Genomic DNA, 19,848 nt, shown 5'->3' on the forward strand with positions numbered 1-19,848 from the left:
TCTGTCATCCAACAATCAGCCCACAAGCACAAAACTAAAAAGGCCAAGCAAAAAGGTCACAATAGCTTCGGAATATAAACCAATTTATTGGACCAATGAAGCGTATATTAGCATTACATCATGACCATAAAAGTCTAACTACTGTTGAACCAAATACAACTGTAAAACGAATGCACCAAAATTTAGATAAAAATCAGATGAAATAGTAACAATTGGCCACTAAGGACCACCAACAGCAAAGATGAACTAGCACTTCACTGATATCGTAGTACTACTATGACAGAAAAATACAACGTGAACATTGTCACTTCAGTACCTTAAAAATGTGGGTTGTTCCCATTAAACAATCTACATACAAAGCATGCAATGTCAGTATCCACTGTGTGTGTGTGTGTGTGTGTTTGTGCACGTGCATGTGTGCAGCTACATGTACAGCTGGAACTCATTAACGACATGCGCGCTGAAATATTAGGCACTCTGACTCAGGACACATTGAGATAATGAGGAAGCCGTTTAGACGTCTTTCCCCCGCGCCACCAAAAGCAAATGTGTTTTTCGGACAGTATTGAAAAGCAATAACAATGAGCGCATGTGAATAGGTGCATGGGATGTGCATGTGACCCTTTCAACCAACCAGCAGTTATATTTAAAAAAAAAAAAGAATGAAGATCATCATCAGGACGGAATGTTCAGTTTGGAAAGCAAATTGATGAGTAGTTAAAAGTTTGAGTGTATTATGAATGCATTAGCGCACAAAAATGGCACACAGTCGTGTGCAGACATTGGCCAACGCTGAACAATCAGAATTAGGATAAATACCAAATTGAAAACTTTCATAGCTACACACTAGCCGCATCTGCCTAAATGTTGTCATTAACATTAATGTATGAGTCCCAGAGAAATTAAGAAAACAATCCCCTCTTGTAATGGGAACAAAATTGACTGAAAAAAAAAACCCCAAACAAACGCTATAGCTACCACTTTATTTTTAGACAAAAATTGAAAGGGTTACTGCTGACCCACATTCTTGCCCGCCTCCCAAAGTCAACCGGGAAAGGTTCCAGTGCTCCATGACCCTAATCAGGATAAGCAGCATTGAAAAGGGATGGATTTTAAGGGGGATATACACATCATGGAAAATGTAGAAACAGTTGAGTCTTTGGTGAATACTTCCACCAATTAACCCATTCATGGGCAGGGTGGCAATTTTTTGCCTTATTGAGATAGTTTCCTAACAGGCCACAATCAAGGAAATAACACTTCTTTTTTGTTCATGGTCAAGTTACATAACTTTACTAATTTATAATCTCATCCAAAAAATGGGACCCTGCCCGTGAGAGGGTACTTGGGTTTTCTTAGTAGATCGTCTCAAAAACCAGAATCAGATTAAAACACTTAAACATTTTGATATACTGAAGGATAATGCGTGAAAATCATGATGTCCCAAAAATGGGACGCTACCCACGAATGGAAACTTGAACAACCGCCTAGAAATCAACCACCATTTCTTTTAATTATTTAATAGATTTATTTTTCTGTTTAATTTAGGAGGCTGACCTTAATGCATTCGAAGAAAGGAGAAGACACAAAAAGAATGAGCCACCGCTTGCTGGGCCACCTGAGACAACAGGCTTTCATGGAGAGAAGCTAGCCCTGCTGAATCTGACATTTTATCAATATTTCACTACCTGAAGGAATGTACGTAAGCATGTGTGTATGCGTTACGCTATCTCAGCGGGAAGCAATTCGACAAGTGAAGATTGCGGACACTGATGGAAAATGATTCCAATTATTTCAATAGTCAGTGATGGACCCAGATGGGACCGTCTCTATGACATGATACATGTGTGGTAAAATGTGAGCTTGTGTGTATGTAGTAGTGGGGAGGGTATTAAAAAAAAAAAAGGCACCCTAGTGGGGAAGTTGGTTTACCCAACAAGCACTCAGAAGCACTTTAGTTGTCATGACAGCATCACCATGTTTAGATGATGGGTGAGGGTGTAGGAGAGGGGAAAAAGATGGAGGAGGAGAGTGAGGGAGAGCTGTGGAGGGGCGGGGGAGAGGACAAAACGGGAGCATGGAATGAAAGCAGCCAGTCGGTTTGCAATGGAGCAGGATCTAAAATGATGAATGGCAGCTCTTTTTGCAGCAAATTGACTCAATTCATACTTGAGGACATGATGGAAAAGGCTCCCATCCACCCCTTGCAGATTCTATGCTATCATTAACCGTGCGCCTGTTAGTGCTGCATGATGGCTCGTCCATTTTTGTTCAAGCTCAGTTTTAAGTGATTTACTCAAAAGGGACAATGGGAAAAGGGCTGAAGCTGCTGGCAACATTGTGTGGGATCCAGGCAATTTAATAATACAAAATATTAAGCTATGGAAGAAAAAAATACAAAGAAATGGTTAGGTATTGAGGATATGTGCAATGGGAACGAAAAGAAAACTGTAAAACTGATAGTTCCTGTTTGTTTAAACCAAAAGATGGTCGGACATTTTGGAAAACTTCAAAATTATTGGAAACTATTTTCAATTTTGTGGACAAATTATGGATGGACGTTCACAAATAAATGCACCATAAATCTCCAGAAACATTTCCCAATCATGCAAAATAAGATACCCTGTAGGTGACATTTTAACGATGATTTTCATAAAATTGAGGGTTACTGGTTGAAGCAGAGGTTTTATTGCGCTTTTTTAGTAATATTAATACAATTTGCTATTACCAGTACATAAACTAAGAACATAATCTGTTCAGTGTTCCAGTACCTAAATACATACAGATAAAAATAAATACACAACAAATTTCTACATTCAAATTTATCTTTGGAATTACACTCAAGTGCTCCGGATTCTCATTAAACAGGTGCTTCTTATTTGATCGAAATCAGAGACGTTTTTTTTTTTTTTTTGTTATCCAAGAAACTAACAAAACAAGCAACAGACAATACCTCTCATCTCAATTTTTGTTTTTCCCCAGAGGTAATGAACAGATACAAATACAGATGGTGTCTGCCAATGCCCTTCTTGCTCATCATATTAGAACAGGAAATGAAGCAGATGCTTATGGAAGTACTATGTCACTGTGTTATGCAAGTGACTGGAATACCATCATTGGAACATCACTCCAACACCATTCCTTGTTGCCAGTCCTGTGGTTCCCGAGAGGGAGTCTCAACAAGGCTTCCTCGAATTACGATGCCAAAGACACGGATTCAGATGGAAGTTGACATATGCTGGAGTGGCACTTGACAGGCAGGAAAACAGAAAGAACATCAAGGGAGACCCGCCTCTTGAGTAAAGTATCGCAAAGGGACATCCAGCCTTATTCATGACACACTTGGGCGATATAAATAGAAGGAACATTCTCTGCGGCACTTTTACATTTCAGGAATTTCTTTTTATTGGTGATACCAACAGTTGTCGTAATTTTCATTTGTATTCCTTTTCCACTGTTATTGCATCTCATCTTTGTTGCTTTATAGTCTCGCCCTCCCTGACTTCTTATTCAAGTTTATTGGCCCCATTGTATCTTGGAGCATTTTTAACCTTTCACCTTTTGTCAGGAGCTCAATCTGAACACCACAAAGATGTCAATCTCTGGATTCCACATTTATTTCCAACATGGCATCCAGCTGTCATATCATTTCTACATTGAAATTAGTCCTTCACATTCCAATGAAACATTCCTTTTTTTCTTCACCACTGCACTCCTTTTAAGACCATTGGAGCAACAATGCTCTTAGCTGAAAGGCATTCAGTGAAAATTGAACTTTTCCCACCAGTAGTGATGAAATTCACCCATTTATCGTATAAACTGTATTCATCCTTTTATCTCAAAAACCCTTAAGTCAACCAATTAGCCATCATTTTAACATTGTGTCTTGTTGGTGTGGTCTGGAATGAAAAGAAGAAACTGATAGGATCAAGAAAATAGCTGCACAAAAATGGAGACTGGGGTATGAGAGCTCATGAAGTTAAGTCACAGCAATAGAGTGAGCTAATGTGAACAGAGTGTTTGTTTTTGTCCTCTCTCATCATCCGTCCAGCGATTTTTTTAATACGCTGGTCGTCGTTCAGCTCCCGATACCACCCAAACGGAAGCCTAATCCAATTGGGTTTGGGTGGGAAGCAATATACACCCTGGAATGGTTGTCAGTCAACTGCAGGATTTCTACCCATGCATTCTCAACTGATACCCATACACTGTAGTATCAGCTCTATACGCTTGGTACCCAGGCTGATCAGGTACTAAAATAGTAACTGATTTCCCAAAGGAAACGTCTCAGTAGTGAGTGGAGCCAAACTGAATGTGGCATGCAGTGTAAAGGGGCCAGATGATAATGAGTTTCTCTGGAGTAAGTACAATAAGTTTCTCCCAAATACTATCCAAGGCCTACTGAGGTTTCTGCCCTCTCTCCCCGAGCTCCCCAAGTTCAACCTAATCATGTTTTTACTCTCATATTGAATCTATAATGTATTATTGCTTGAGTTTAGGAGAGCGAACTCAATCTTCAAGTTCTAGTCATGTCTCCATACTTCATCTCTCTCTTCATCCATCTGGCCACTTCTGTCTTTAGTTATCCATCCTCCGTGGCAGTCGCCCCAGAAACAACACTCATCCATCTCTTTGTCTATTTGGCCTCACACCCTGTGGTGAGAAATCTTCCATTTCTCTCCCATCCACTTGTATTCCCATCACTTCTCTCACCCCTTTTTTTTATCCGTCCATCTATCTCCTCACCCGTGCCCCCACTCCTCATATGCAGTGCAACACACCCACCCCATCCCGTTCTTGTCTCGCTCTGCCAGCTCGCTGTGCAGACAGAGCCGCCGGCTCTTACCAATTATCGAAGCTAAAGTTGTGCCAACATCTATACATCTCGCGAAAGCACATGCTTTATCTTTAAGCTGTCACCTCACACAACTGTGGTGTAACAAGAAGTATCAAAACATGCTAAATATGCAAACATGTTTACTTCCTCTCTTTTCCTGTCCAAAGGCAACCCCCGCTTTAATTTCAATATTTCAGTGCCAGATTGAAGATTTGTCTTCAGTGTTCAATTAAATAATGTGCATTAAGTTTTAAGGTGGTCAATTAAATTTGACAGGGTGACACTTTGTTGAAAAATGACAATTTACCCCTCCTTGTCTTTAAGTGGGTAGGTTTTTCTGTATTTACAGATCAACCAAATTGCATTGCCATTAACAACGTCAATGGCTTCATAAAACATACAGTTGAAGTTTTTATGATGGCAACAGCTAGAAATTACACCTGCTTCCCTGCACCCAAGTAATGTCATTTCCAAAAAGGGAGGCACTGCAAAAACTTTGGGAACCACTGCATTAAAAAAAATGGGTTGTTGTTTTTTTCTGACGTCACATTTTTTGCTGAATTAGCCACAGACCACTGCCCGCCACCATTTAACCTCTCTACGTAACGAGTACACATTGTGGAACTCTAGGGAATACTCTCGGTTACTGTTTGTGTTTTTGTGCTTCACGGGCGTCTCAGGACTCAAGTACACAAGAGAGGACTTGCGTTTTACTTTTTGAATAGAAATGGAAGAAATGGAGTTTACCTCGACGTTAAAAAAATATTAGTTTCGTTTTCCGTGTCAGCATACAGGTAAGTGCTCTTCCTTCGCGATTTCTGTCACATAGTGTAAATGATCAAGGGCACAAAACTGCACCTTTCTGACGCAGTCCTGGGTCCCATGATGTGTGTATGCCAGATAGCCAAATAGTCAGTCTGGGCTTGATGTGCTGAAGGTCGCGTCTTCAATAAATGCAGTTAGAAACATAATGTCTACCTTGCCAATGTATTAGTAACAGAGCTGAGGGATTGAAAATGCCCGCCGATTGAGGCAGCCCAATGGGTGACGTCATGTGAAAACAACCTAAAGTGGACATCTTACCGCTTCGTCATGCTCCTTATTTTTAGTTGAAAACATGGGACTCAGACCTCATAATGGCTACGAGTGTGACACTTCATTGAAAGTCAGTGCCCTTATTGATTTCAAAACATAATGGTCAAATGAACATGGAGGGACAACTGGGAAAAATAATTTTGGCACTTATCTATCCTATGACGGTCATACGTGGCTGTTATGAGCCCATGATGGATAATATATTTGACTATGCATTCAGCGTAGCTATATTAAAGTGTTCTCCCTTCTGATAAACACAGTTTGGGGATAACAAATGCAGCAAATTCATTAGTTTTTAATCATGCATGTCTCTGCAAATGTGTGTGTACTGCGGAGTGATGTTCCCCTGTGGAAACCGCTTACGTTGCAGAGGTGTATAGTACTGTAAATCAAGTGATTGTTTCGCCCAAATGGAGAAATATTGGAGTGATACAAAGAGGGAACAGAGTCCTGCTGCTTAAACTGTAGGACTGCTAACGTCGGTGGTTGTCTTAAAGAAAAGGCAGAGGGGAGGGAGGGAGGAATTGGGATACAATAAATGATTGACAGTGACATGGAGATAAACTGAGAGGAAGGCAAATGGAAAAGAAAAGACGTGCAAGCACGAGGGAGATTGGAGGAAGTCAAGTCAAGATAAAAAAAAAAAAAAAAAACGAGACTGTGAAATAGCGGCGTGCGAACGAGGTATGGTAATAAAAAGGGAGGAAGACAAAGGAGGTGAGAGCGAGCTGCCCACGACCAGTTCCGTCCCACATTTACAAAGACTGCGTTAAATCATGCCCGGCTAGGCGGAGTGCAACATTTTCTCAGATTGCGCTGCACTTTGACCTGTAACAATTCCCACTCAGCGAGGCATGCGTGCTTCAAACAGGTGCTGAATAGGGTGAACGTGGCAATAATGTGCAATTTTATTATTTTCAGAGCAGCGCCTCGCTTTTTAAACGGCAAAAAAAAAAAAGATGTTAATACGGAATCATGCAAAAGTTGTGAAACAGAGCAGTTTAGTAGATCTACATTAAAATAATTTATCCAAACTTAGCAACGGCAAAAAAAAGTTAGACTCTCAAAACTCTCAAATGCTCACAAATTTGTTTACAAACCAGTAAACAGATACCAAGGTGAAATAGAAAATATATTTCTCTTTTTTACCCTTTTAAAAGGCTTGCATAGAGAGCCTCATTTGCATGCAGAAGTGTAAAAACTGCTGTAGCTTCATTAATTGCTAGAGGAGTCAGATTTCTTTATTTTGCTCCATTGACAATGGAAACCCTGCTTAATGGTGAGCAGTGAGACGTCTTTTACCCAGAAATTAATGTTGAACAAGCGGTAATAATTAGCATTAACATAACATCTTCTTGGAGCAGAAAACACCAATTCTCTTATAAAAATGGATAGCCCCTAATTTTCTGTGACCTTCAAATGACCTCCAAAAAGACGACACATCCACCAGAGTAAACTTTTAAAACTATTGTCACATGATGTGTTGATAGTCAATTCATTCTGTGGTATTCATGCCAGAAGCAGAAATTTTCCTTGTGGCTAAGAGAAAACGTTTCCTAACGCTAGCTGCCAGTTAGAATAAAATCACGATCATCACATCAGCTTTACGAAATGTTAAATTCCTCCCCAAGTCACTCCTTTGGTCCCGTGATGTGGTTTTAAGGTAGTTATCAGACATATTAGGTCGCAGCAATTAATCATAAGATGAAGGAAAGCATTGTGCGATGGAAAACTAGACATGCTAAATGGTCCTTGATAAAGCCGCCTTGTGCACTGCTAACCCCCATCGTAGCTTGGGGACAATGAAACAACAAAGTGGGCCGGCACGGCACAGAAGGGTAGATTGGCTGTCTTGTAATCAGAAGGTCACTAGGCTAGCAGAGCTCCACAGCTCATATTGTGTGTCCTTGAGCAACACTCAACCCCAAATGACTCACGACACGACATAGCAAGAACTGGTGTGTGGATGGGGAAATACTACCGCAAACTGTCTAGAATCATTTGACAGCCAAAACGTGTTAATAAGTGAAACCTATTTTGGGAGGGAGTCACCGAACGCGGCAAGGTGCCGTTCTGACTAATGGCACTTGACTTTGTGTCTCACAGTACGAGTAAGCGTTTGGAAAAGGGCAGGCGCTACTTGAAAATTGGATGAACATTCTGGCTGTTACTCGGATTCCAGGTACGAAAGAAGAGATGTACCACCTTGCTTGAGCTTGACTAATCCAATTCGAATGAGGAGATGAGTTAAAATATCCTTTGTATCAAAAATTGGCGAGGTCATTTCCTCCCCCACCCCCCTTTGTGATATGGTGGCTCATTAAGAGCAATATCCTCAGTCAATTTATAAATCACAGCTTACAAATTTGATGTGGCATTTCACTTAGAAGTACAGTATGTTATCACCTTTCCATCAAGTAGTATGTATATTTTTTAAAGTTGTATACTTCAATTAAGCATGAGCTATATCAATAGCCACACCAGTGAGATGGCATCTAAACAAATTATATGGAATAAAACAGCACTGTACATGTGAAGAAACGTTCTGAAGCCTCCTCCTGTTGTCCACTGGTGTTTTTTTTTTAATTTGTTTTTCTCAATTGTTCCCATTCATCCATCCATCCATCCATTTTCTTTGCTGCTTATCCCCACGAGGGTCGCAGGGAGTGCTGCAGCCTATTCCAGCTGTCAACGGGTAGGAGGCGGGGTACACCCTGAACTGGTTGCCAAGCAATCAGAGGGCACATCGAGACAAACAGTCTCACTCACAATTACACCTTGGGGGCAATTTAGAGTGTCCAATTAATGTTGCATGTTGGTGTTTACCTGTTAACAGACAGCTGTGTGCCTAGCTCTACTCACAACAACAGTTTTCGTGTGATCGACTCCAACTGGCATCCTAAAGAAGGGTTACTGGAAATTACTTTAACTCAGTTTAAGTCTGATACAAAGTGACTCATTTGGGGGTAAGAGCCCATATTTAACAGTGCCCAACCGCCATTGTTGCCAATTCAATCTGCTGGTTTGGCTGACGTGGTTTTTTTTTTTTGTATCCACCACAATCAATTATAGCTTGAAGCTTTTCAAGATGAATTTTGTTATTTTCTTTTATTATGATACTATTTCCTGCAACCCAAGCCGCCTTATCCACATGTGTAACCTTCGGCTAGCATAAACACAGTGACATTTCTGGAAGTTTAACACACTCAACTTGTACACCTCAAACCACAATTTCAGTGCAACGTAAGCAATAAAAATTTATTAAATAAGTTGCTGGCCTCAATTTCCTGATTCCTTTTTACTTTGAAGGTTCTTGTGTATTTTGAAAACGAATACATTGTAGTTTTCAACCGTCAGCTAAGGTTTAAATGTGATGTGTTGTTTGAAAAAAAAAAAAAAAAAAGACAATCTTCCGGGGGATCTACAAATAGCGTCAGAGGTGCTGCTTGTCCTTCTAGATTTGAGAGACTTTAGGGGGCCTACTTTTGCTGAAGATGTAGAGAATAACAAGGATAATCACACATACGCTGCAACGGCACGGAGAGAGTATTGCTAAAAAGAGCATCAGAGAAAACAAGAGAGGACAGGGTACACATGGGAATGTCAGTTGACGTCGGAGGTGGGAATGTTTGGGCTCTAGGCTTAGTGGAAAGGCGATTGTATAAGAGCAGCAAAGTGCTTCGAGGCTCAGGGGAAAAACTTTCCACTAAGCCAAGGAAAAACACATGCACTCAGTCAAAAAATACACTCAGATGAATAAAAGACATTAGATGAACAAAATCAGGCAATTTGATCACAACTTGAGCAAAGTTTTTGTGCTCACCTTGACAGGATCCAAGGATTTCTTCAAATCCTGGCTGGCACACGCACTTCCCAATGGGAACCAGCCATTCTCCCTCAGTGCTGCAGTGCATCCTGGGAGGCTCGTATAAAGGCAGAGAGTTGTTGATGCAGCGACCCACAACCTCCACCAGCTGCGAGGCCTCTGATGCGGGAATGGTATCAGAGAACTCGGCCAGGCTCTTCACAAGGAATGGGCAGCGTTTGTAGAAAACTCGGACAGAAACGAGAGCGATGCAGGCTCCCAAATCCTGAAAGGCCAAGAAGAAGCCCTTCCGAGTCAAAGGGCCTAAATCGCGGACTTCAGTGTTGAGCTTCATAACCCTATCCCCGAGGTCAAGCTCAGTAAAGCTCTCATCAGCTGCTATGGTGTCAATTTTGATGTACTGGCTCTCCTTCAATGCCCTGTCTTCCTCCTCCGTTATCCCCTCCCCATCCGCCATATCTCTATCCTCCAGTTCGCTGCCATCCGTTTCGTAGTAATACATGTTAAACGTCTCCTTGCAAGTTCCGACGCCACCGGGGAGGCTGTTGCAGTCTCTCAGGGTGAACTTGAGTTCTATGTAGACCCGCTGAGCTCCTTCAGTCAGTATCCAGTTGGTGTGAAGCCAGTTGTTCTGGTTCTGCTCCATAACCCGACACACTTGGTAGGTGTGGATGGGGGCATAGTCTTCATCTACTTCCCCGATTTCTTCCCACTGTTGCAGAAAAGCGAGGCAAAAAATTAGTAAAAAGCAAGGTCTAAAATCCACGGACACAGTTAATGATACTGACAAGACCATTTTTCACCAAGCTATACTATAGTTTTGGTTAATCAAAGAGCATATTTTTATTTCCCTACCCTTTATATTTTCTCACAGTGGCTACTTTTTATAAAGCAGTACGGTTTAGTTCAGTGCAGTATGGAAGGCTATTCTTTTTCAGCATTACGATTAGGGCTGTGAAAAAAAAAAATGCTTAATTGGACTTCAAATATTGGTTGACGGAAAATATATGCCTTGAGGCGCTTCCAGGACTACAAAAAAGTTCTCCAAGCAACCAATGTTTACACCGCCGGAACCAATGTTTCACACAGACATTTGTTGCAAATGGAGTGAATGTTGTCTCATTGATGCAAAATGACAGCGCCTACCACATGCATTTCTATAGGACCTCTTCAGTTACTCTTCTTCAAAATGAACGTCACACCAATAACTATTGATTTTAAATCATATCCAATCTAAGAAGTCCGAGATTGCCCTATGTCCTCAGATTTCAGTTTGCCAAAAATAGCTACACAAAGGTTCCATTTATTAATCATTCAAGTATTCATCTGTGCTTGAACGTAGTTAGTTAGGTAGTTGAACAAGTTAACGTTGTATACAGGTGAAGAGATTAAGGAGCATGACAATCTAGTCAAAATGACTCCTGCCAACATCCTGTGTGAGGGTTCACATGAGGGAGGAAAGTCAAGAGCTGTGAATGGTTCAATTCAGATCCCAAAATAATCCTCATCCCTAATTTCCCCTCAGCGCAAAAGAGACGAGGAATTTAAGTGTATATTTTTACCATCAACGAGGGGTGTTAGTCTTGTCAGCAAAAAACGGAATTAGTGTGCACTTGTAGATGAGCTCATCTGTGAATCTTCTGCCGAAAAGTTAAGAGTCTAGCCATCCTTGAGTGCGTGTGCACATTAATTTGGTTTGCATGCAAATGATTCTCAGTGTGTGCATGCGTTTGTCAGACACTGGCATTAATTCCTTCAGCAGGTCTCCTGGGATGTGGCTATTATCTGCATCGCTAGAACTCTCTCATGGCTAATACAGGCGCTTTATCATGTCACTGTAATATGGCCAGCGGGACCAGACTATGATCTGGTGTTATAGCTTAATAGCCCATATTAATCATCCTTTCTGCGGCTGCTGTACACAACCTTGTGCCTTTGTCTTTTTCGCCCTCCCCTACATGTCTCTCAGCATCAGTCTTCTTCCACCTGATTACTTTTCCTTCTCTGCCTTCATTCTGTCTTTTGTTTGAACCATAATCTACTTTTCTGAGCCATTTCGGCATGATACACAGTATTGCTTTATTGCCTTTTCATTGATATGCATCCTTGCCAGTACCTGGGAATAAATGTTTTCAATGGGATTGCAAGGCAAATATATGCCTTTGCGCTAATGCGTGCCATCAATATTCACAAACATACGTGTATGTATTGACAGAGAGAGAGCGAGATTTCTCAGACTGGACCGTAGTTGGTCTCTGAGCAGAAATTAGGACCCTTATTGGTTAGATCGCAAAGCTCCTGTAGCCCTCACTGTGATTCCCACACTTTATCAAACAAACACAAATAGACTGACTTAATTCCTACAACTCTGCACTGCCACAATATTCATACATTGCTAATGTGATAGATCAACTTTGACGACCCAAGTCAAGTCATTGTGGACCAATTTGACTCGACAGCATTACAAGAAATAACCGAAGAGAAATGATCCTGCAATTAAAGCTTTAATGAGTACAATTTGGAAATTAGTCTTATGGATTGAACTATATTGTGACTAGTGAGCATGAACTGATGTAGACATGCACACGGGGAGTTGCGATATCTCATTGATGATGAAATTAAAAAAATAAAATAAAACAGAAATGTCATTAGGCACACTTTCACAATGTGACAAGAGCCCGGGCCGTTCAGTTTTGATTAACATAGAGGTATTAATTTATCAATATGTTCGTTTTTGTGGTTGCTGTGACACAGAACTGTATTACTTTCTAATTAATAATGCCTTCAATTTTCTGGTTAATGATACAAAGCTAGTACGGAATATTTAAGTTGTGAAGGTGTACCTAATGGTGTCTATTTAATCAGTCTTTCTAGTCATAATATGTTAATGTGGCAGCACGGGATCAGCACATCTGCCTCACAGTTCTGAGGAGGGGATCCAAATCCCGGCCACACCTGTGTCGAGTTTGCATGTTCTCCCTGTGCCTGAAAGGGTTTTCTTCGGGCCCACCCATTTCCTCCCACACCCCAAAAACATTGTAAGTCAACTGAAGACTCTAAATTGTTTGCAGGAGTGAATGTTTGTATATTTATATATACGTTGTGATTGACTGGCGACCATTTTGGGGTGTACACCAACTCTCACCTGAAGACAGGTGGGCACAGAAAAACACAATCATACCTAAGGGCAATTTAGAGTCCCCAATTAATGCATGTTTTTGAGATGTGGGAGGAAACCAGAGTGACTGGTAAAAACCCTCTCAGGCAAGCCAAGAACATGCAAACTCCACACGGGCGGGGCTGGGATTTGAATCCCGGTCCTCAGAACTGTGAGGCAATTGCTCTAACCAGTCGCTTACCATGCTGCTGGATGTAAAGGTTTTGCAATTTTCTACTAAATACATGGTAACTAATCAAATTATCTGATCTGTTAGAAGTTTGAGAATTGCTTGGAGGTGCCCTGCAAAATAATCCAGATATATCACAGCATTGCCCCAAAGTGGTGTGAAAATAATGACAAGGTTTGATCACTGTTCAGCCTCAGTTTCACCTCTACATCCTGCTCCACTTGCCGTCCTTATCGCTTGCGTGCATACATTCAAACGTCCCTGTAGGGATCCCCCTGGCTCCTCATTAGTGTGTGTTTGTTTTGGTGAATATTATGTGCATCCGTGTTTGTGTCTGTGTTTGTCACATCAGTCAGCAGACCCCCGTGGCTGTGCTGGGTGCCCTCCCAGCACTGTGAAGCTGTCTCCAACTTATTATTACCGCCCGTTATTGCTGACCGCTGTGACACTGTAATAGAACAGTCCTCCCCGCTCTTTATCCCTGAAAGAAACACCACCACTACGTGTCCTCTATTACGGCTTTAATCACACAGTGTAACACAGAAAAATGCTGTTGGACCACAGACTCGGCCTCTTTCTTACCAATTTCTACCAGTTTTGTTTTCATATGGCTTGAAATTGGAATTCATTCTCCATAAATTTTTACAGACATTGCTTTCTGCAGCGAAAAAGCACCAACATTTGTCCACGTGTACGTGCAAAATTGACTCATTAAAAAGGAAAAACTCCCAAAACAGATGAGTCGATGAGGGTCATTTATCTCTAACATCTTTAAGATTTCCTGTTTATAACTCGTTTTCCTCATTGTTCAGCTTCAGATCCAAGATTGTAGGCTGACATGGTGTATTGATGCCTAACCATCAGCCATTTTTGTGAACGTGTTTGTGTATGTTCAGCACTTTTGTCACTTGTCTGCCCTTATCTCGGGCTTCTTATGCTGAATCATCAAGACACTCGATGTATGCCTGACTTTCTCGTTCAGTCGAGTGAATCAATCAGTCATTGTGTTTTTTTCCAGGAAAAGCTCATCGGGGAGATTTTGAGTGTGGAGGACGTTTAGCGGGTGAACAGTGGCCAAATCTTGAACTTGAGCTGAAGAGTTATGTGCAAATTTCGATTAAAAAAATGGTTTGAATCAAAAGCTCAGAAAGTTGAAGTAGAACACTCGCTCAGACTGCCAGATGTGTTCTTTGTCCAAGATGAAAACCTACCCTTCAACAGTTGATATAAAATTGCATGAGCAGTCATTCATCTTCTGAACAGCATGTGGTATAAGTCTGTTTGTTCTACTAAAAGTGCAGTCATAAAACTTTAGTTTGAATCTGAATACTGATACAACGAAAACATTTGAGCGCAAAATTCAACAGCATTTAAAAGCAGGTCTCAAAGTGAAGTTTTCATACACAGAGATATGTACATGTATGTGAAGATCTAGAGGGCCACAGTGATCAGCAGTGTCATGATCTATCCTGAACTGTAAATGACATGTACAATGATGGAGGGGAGTAAAACTTAGTTTTTGGATAAGACCTGGTCGGGCAAGCAATTTACATGCAACCTTAGTGTTTCTTACACAGGATGGTCTTGCCAAGCGCTTGCCTGGCAAGCATATATTACATATCCCTGCTATATGCTTGTAGTTCATTTATACTCACACTACATCACATTTTTTAAACCATTTTGATTTTTACTCTATATGCACTGTAATGGCCTCACATTTGGAAAAGGAGAGCCAGTGCCGCTAATGCAATTTCCAGCTAAAATGTAAGACTTACAGACTTCACACACAACCAGTACCTCATCTTTTAACGGCAGAAGCATTTACACAGATCCTACAATACATGCAGTATTTTCTATGCAGGCAATTCTAATGCGTTTAAAAAGGTTTGTGTCTGCTTGGAAATTTCTAACTATGTTTAAAGCAGGCGGCACGGCGACTTAGCTGGTAAGATCTGAGGTCCCGGGTTCAATCCTAAACTCGCCTGTGTGGAATTTGCATGTTCTCCCCGTGCCTGGGTGGGTTTTCTCCGGGCTCTCCAGTTTCCTCCCACATCCCAAAAACATGCAACATTAATTGGACACTCTAAATTGCCCCTAGACGTGATTGTGATTGTGATTGTGAGTGTTGTCTCCATGTGCCCTGCGATTGGCTGGCGACCAGTTCAGGGTGTACCCCACCTCCTGCCCGTTGACAGCTGGGATAGGCTCCAGCACTCTCTGCGACCCTTGTGAGGATAAGCGGGATGTTTAAAGTATGCAGAAGCGGTGAAAATAAAAATGTTTTGGTATAGTCTGTATTGCAGATGATCACCTATTGCGGGCTGGTCTATTACATATCACTGGCGATAAATGACAGTATAACATTTTCAGTCATTTTAGCTGGAATTTGATATCAAAATCATCCATCTATGACAGATACTCAGAAAGGTTGTTCGTATTGTAAGCATGCACCGAGCCCCATCAGATCTTGAAGTGTGAAAATAGTGAGAAGCTACATTAGTCTGCTTCGAGAGTTGTTTGGTTCCCTCCGATCTCACGCCAGCTGTTAGCTGGCAATCAAATGTCATGTGTGTATTCAGCTTCACTTTTTAATGTTTGGACTCGATGAGTCCGGTACATATGGTCCAGATAGCAGATCAAAATGGGTCTGGAATTTGCTAGAATAACAGCAAATAATGGAGATGGGTGACATGGATGGAGCTGATGGAATATAATCCTTATTGTGACAACCATCCCTTTTATAGTGCCCTCTTTTTGTTTATTTATTTTTATTTTTTTGCTTGAAGACGGAGTAGATAAAAGCCTTTAAAAAATGGCATGTGAGCAGCAGTAGGCTAATCTGCCATCACTCTCGGACACAATATGGGAGACGAAATGGAGGTGGGATGGTCCCAATGGAAGAAAGAACAAAGTTAAGTGTTCTTTCCAGGACTTGCTTTGCGCTCTGGCCGTAACTTGCAAATCTGTCAGGCTTGACTTCCATCCGAAAACCCCAAATATCCACTTTGCGTCTTTCCTTTACAATGGTAGGGGAAATGCTGTCGGTGACCACATGAAATGCTTCATTATAAAGTAAATGCAAATATGGATTCTTGAAATTGTTCCACATGTTCCGAATCCAGACCCATCCCGCAATATGTGGGCATCTTTATTTTCTTACAGTTTTACCCCTCCAACATCTTTTAAACATACTTACTTATTAAAATGAACATTTCTAAACAAATTGTAAATATATTTGACAATAAAAAAACTAAAAAGGAACCGTAAAAATGCAGAATTTGCATTCATGCATACAGTATGTCTTTCAAAAACAGGGCCTGGTAGTTTTGAGTGTCTAAATGTACAGTATTTATTTTATTTTATTGCACATGGAAATATATTTTGTAACATGTTTTTGCGAGAGTGTTCATTTATTGTCAGAACTGTCCTTAAAAACACGTACTATTCACTTTTTTTTTTTGAGAGACAGTCGATAAAGGGCAGTGAGAAGAATCGCTGGCTGCTGTTACTTATTTTTTAATAAACTAAGTGCCATCAACTTGATTACTAAATATACAAGTACAACATTCAGTGATAACTGTGAAAAGATTTATCTTTTTGGTGTCAATTCTGTATCGCAGATTGTGTGAAAAATCACTGTAAAGCAGTTGCTTTATTGCCCATTTAAAAAAAAAGAAAAAAAAGTGTTGGATAGCAAATATATAAAAAAGATATTTGGACAGGGTAGGCCTGTCCTTAGACGCACCTTCCATGTGCTTTTTGTTCAAAGCAAACTGAAGCATTTGGTGGGAGCACAGAGAGGAGAATAGGAAGGATGGTGAGATAAAAAGATAAGCAGATGGCAACAAGGACACGAGGAGAAACTGGAGGCAAACTGGATAGACACAAGAAGCCAATGTAAAAGATACCACAGTGGATGGAGGAGGAGGAAAATGAAACAAACCATCTGGAATATAAGCCCAAAAAAATACCCCCTCCTTAATATCTTATTTAGCCATAGAAGACGGCTGCTGCCAAGTCCAGGCATGTTTGCGTGTAAACTAATAGAGGGTGCTCCAGATTGAGCTCCATTGTAAACAGCTTCCACAATAAGAATTGTAATAGCAAACAACAGTAATTTCTGCTCCTCGCGCAAATCGTTTTAGCAAGAGACAATATGTTACACGCAAAACAAATACCAGATTGCCATGAATGGAATTTTTTTTAAACGTGTGAGAACGTTATTAGGCGGTTTTTAATTCACCGTCGTCTCCTGTGAATGTGGTTCCATGCACAGTTGGATAAAACCGTGTAGCATAATCACCCTCACTTAATTTGACTGTAGATGTCTGCATTCTCAGGCCATCTCCTCTATCTACATACAAAACAGGAAGCAGAACGCAATTGACTGCAGGATAGCTATTCAACAATATGCCCATTATTGTGATTTGCAGTACAAGTAGCTTCTCACTATGTTGAGGAGTTCTTGAAAGTCCTGAACACATTTTAAACAAGATTTATTTTTCATTGACTATTTTATGACTATTTTCCAACATTCCAAAGACATTCTTTGAAGTGCCACTTTCATGAAATGCATGATTTTCAATATGTCATTAATGAAAAAACACCAGCCGACGTGGACCCATGTGTTTTTTCCAGCACAAAACATGATTTTGACATATAAAGCTTTTTGTAACTCCCGCCATGAAAATCCTCTCGAGGGATTTGTTTTCCAGAAGAAGCAGGAAGTGATGTATATGGCAAGACTGCCCTCAAGTGAACTCGTTTGTTTCTATTAGTTTTACCTCCGCGAAGGTAGCTCGTTGTTCCTTCGTGTTAGCCAAAATCCCAGCTCGTTGCATTGCTGGACATTGCTTGAACACTTAAGAGGATGGATTTACCCTTCATAAATTTGCAAGAGACCCGGTTTGTCGTGAAAAATGGATTGCAGGGGTGCAAAGGAGAGAGCTTCATGGGTTCCAAATGACATGTATGTGTGTATACAACAACTAAAAAACAAAAAATAGTTGGGGGGGGCATAATCAATATGTATTTTTCATTTCAATATCTATTTTAGAATGTTTATAGGGATGACACTAGACCTTTAAGGAGCACTTAATTGACCCTTATAATGAATTAATAGTGCTTGGAAACTTGAAAGACATTTAGCATTTCTAAAACAAATCCAGGTATTTTATTATGAGGTGCAACTCCCAACTACTGTAATTTTTCAAAAGCAATGTGCACATTTTTCCAAAAATATTTTCAAAAAGTTAAAGCGCATTATATTTAGGTAAGAATGAAAAATAAAAAATACACTCACATTGTGTAGTCATATACAAGTACATAGCGGTAAAAAATGTATACATATAATTTTCGATATGATATTTGATGTCTCATGTTACACATTTAGATATATTACGGTAATCTGTGCCCCCAACCTGAGGCTCTCTGAGCTCCTCGGGGATCTTGGATTTTACCATTGTTAACGTAGCATGCTTGTTCCTACTACACCAAAGGTCAGAAACGACGCCCTGTGAGTTTGTTTTAACTTAAACCAAGACAAAAAAATATCGACTACAACGGCTAGTTGTGAAGCTGCTTTAAAAAGAAAAAAAAAAAAAAACGGGAGAGCACACACAATTGAAATAGTCGCTTCTTTTTTCTTTTTTTTTTACAAAATGTGCCCATTATGCACGTTTCTACGTAGTTTGAGATCACGTTGTTTTGATAGCCACTAGACGCCATAGTGAAAGATGCTACAGATTGGAGCCGAAAGCAGGGGGGAGAAATTGTGCTGCGCAACCCAAACTCTCGGGATTAAAAAAAAATGTTTAAAGTCATCAATGACGAGTTCCACAGCAATGCACCAAAGGTAGCTACTACAGATCTTTTTAGAATTGGAAATGAGTCAGATGCTTCTTTTGAAGGTTTGGACAATGATGTGAACTGTAGTGGAACTGCACGATGCGCAAATGTTTTATGCGCAAATATTTAATGCAATTTTTTTTTTAAGTTAAACAGTGTTAAATAGTTTAGATTTTTAAGATTGGAATACACGTTATCAACAGTATTAATAAAATGTTGTGCCATCATTGAGCATTTATTTTAGTTGGTTGAGGGATTCTGTTCTGACAATTACATGGACCAGGACAAGCGTGTCCTGTGGCCAGTATCGAGATTATATTACCACTACATCAGCGCCTGCACAATGGTATTAATGATTGTTGTATGCACAGTTTTTTTAACAAACAATACAAGTACAAACCTTACAAAATATAAATACAGATCATTCCTAATATTCTGAGCATATGGGTAGTGGCAAATTGGTGGTACGCATTGTACATTGGTAGAAGGGTTTTCCAGATTTTTTTTTTAGGTCAATTTTGGGAGTGCGCATTATACTCGAGAAACTACGGTATATTTGTTGATAGTGAACGAATGAACACTCACCCCATTTTTCGGGTATGCCACCCATCCAAGGTCTCCCATCACAGAGCGAGAATCCAGCAGGTTAACTGTAAAATTAAAATAGCAATGAGTTGAAAAAAAAAAAAAACACAAGGTATAAAATATAGGTGGGCTAACTACTCTAAGGATGCCTCCAGGTACGTATTGCATGGGTTTTGTGTGACATTTGCTGACGGAATGCAAAGCAGCTTTGCGCGCATCAAATGGTGTTAAAAATGCCAACGTGATCACATTAACATGACTGTCAATTTACATACATTAAAGCGGCTACAGAACACTCATCTTAGATCTTC

The 19,848-nt window shown here is 40.4% G+C and overlaps 1 protein-coding gene across 3 annotated transcripts in view; it reads right to left on the minus strand.

The window, feature by feature from the left end:
- Window positions 1-19,848, minus strand: part of LOC133490696 (ephrin type-A receptor 5) — a 125,743-nt gene that overhangs the window by 37,504 nt on the left and 68,391 nt on the right. For all 3 annotated transcript variants that reach the window (XM_061801083.1, XM_061801082.1, XM_061801084.1), the window contains 2 exons: window positions 19,538-19,602; window positions 9,756-10,470 (listed from right to left, as the gene is read on the minus strand). In XM_061801083.1, coding sequence (XP_061657067.1) covers window positions 9,756-10,470; window positions 19,538-19,576 — 754 coding nt within the window. In that variant the 5' untranslated portion in view covers window positions 19,577-19,602. The remainder of the gene's footprint in view (window positions 1-9,755; window positions 10,471-19,537; window positions 19,603-19,848) is intronic.

Source organism: Syngnathoides biaculeatus, chromosome 17 (genome assembly GCF_019802595.1).
Source record: "Syngnathoides biaculeatus isolate LvHL_M chromosome 17, ASM1980259v1, whole genome shotgun sequence".
In the NCBI taxonomy this organism is placed as follows: domain Eukaryota; kingdom Metazoa; phylum Chordata; class Actinopteri; order Syngnathiformes; family Syngnathidae; genus Syngnathoides; species Syngnathoides biaculeatus.